General features: G+C 35.8%; 1 protein-coding gene across 1 annotated transcript in view; it reads right to left on the bottom strand.

Annotated features, from left to right (window-relative positions):
* LOC106879436 (proto-oncogene tyrosine-protein kinase receptor Ret) overlaps nucleotides 1–1,039 on the bottom strand; it is a 391,429-nt gene that overhangs the window by 135,701 nt on the left and 254,689 nt on the right. Inside the window, exon 12 of the mRNA XM_014928991.2 lies at nucleotides 552–850. Coding sequence (XP_014784477.1) covers nucleotides 552–850 — 299 coding nt within the window. The remainder of the gene's footprint in view (nucleotides 1–551; nucleotides 851–1,039) is intronic.

Raw genomic sequence — 1,039 nt, 5'->3', positions numbered from 1 at the left:
GAATATATTCAAAACGGTTTATTTTGGTCTTTAGTAAAATATGAAATTACTTGAAATTTTTTCGTAGAATTTATTAACTTCTTAGGAAAACTCTAAGAATGCTCGGGCACCAACGGCAATTTGAAATGATTTCCATTGAAATCCGGTATTCAAGAATCCATTCAATTATTTATCATCAATAACTGAATGTACATGTTAAAAAAATCGGCATTTCATTGGCAACGTAATGCAATGCAACATACTTTCTATAACACTTATATATTCTATGGTTGTTGTACTTCGGGACATGTCAACATTAAATTAAGAATAAACAAAAAAATAAAAGAAACAATATTTTCAATGAAAAGAGAAACATTCACAGTTTATATTAATGAATGTTTTACTGTATAAATTAGGTACAAAAACGAACAATGAAAAACAATATGTACAAAGAAACACCTTAAACATATAATAAAAATATGTTATTAGCTCCTCTGAGAAAGAATTAAGGCCGAGATTTTACTTTTGGAATGCTGACTTCTTCTCTCTTACAGCGCATGAAACTGGCTTACCTCTGAGTGTCCATCTATAGATTTTGGAGCTGCAAGATCGGCCATGTTACTTTGTGATACTAGACGGTTTTGTTCTTCAACATAATCAGAATGTACTGCTGACATGGAAACACTGCCTGGAGGGTATTTCTTGTTGGTTTTGTTATTGTGACGCCTGTGCCGATGACAGCGCCACATGCAGTAGATGAGTATGATTGCGTACGTAAAACACAGGAATCCAGACACAACAGCGATCACAATCGTCTTGCAGTTTCCACTACATCCATCATCGTTCCTATTCTTGGGGACGAAGTTTTCATCTTGAAAGAGAAATATAAAGACAATATAAAGAAGAAGAAGAAGAAGAAGAAGAGGAGGAGGAGGAGGAGGAGGAGGAGAACGGGGAGAAGAAGAAGAGGAGGTGGAGGAGGAGGAGGAAGACAACGACGACGAGGACGAGGAGAAGAAGAAGAAGAAGAAGAAGAAGAAGAAGAAGAAGAAGAAGAAGA

This window comes from Octopus bimaculoides, chromosome 2 (assembly GCF_001194135.2).
Source record: "Octopus bimaculoides isolate UCB-OBI-ISO-001 chromosome 2, ASM119413v2, whole genome shotgun sequence".
Taxonomy (NCBI): domain Eukaryota; kingdom Metazoa; phylum Mollusca; class Cephalopoda; order Octopoda; family Octopodidae; genus Octopus; species Octopus bimaculoides.
Note: the sequence above shows the minus strand (reverse complement) of the source record. Positions and strands in the feature narration are given on the sequence as shown.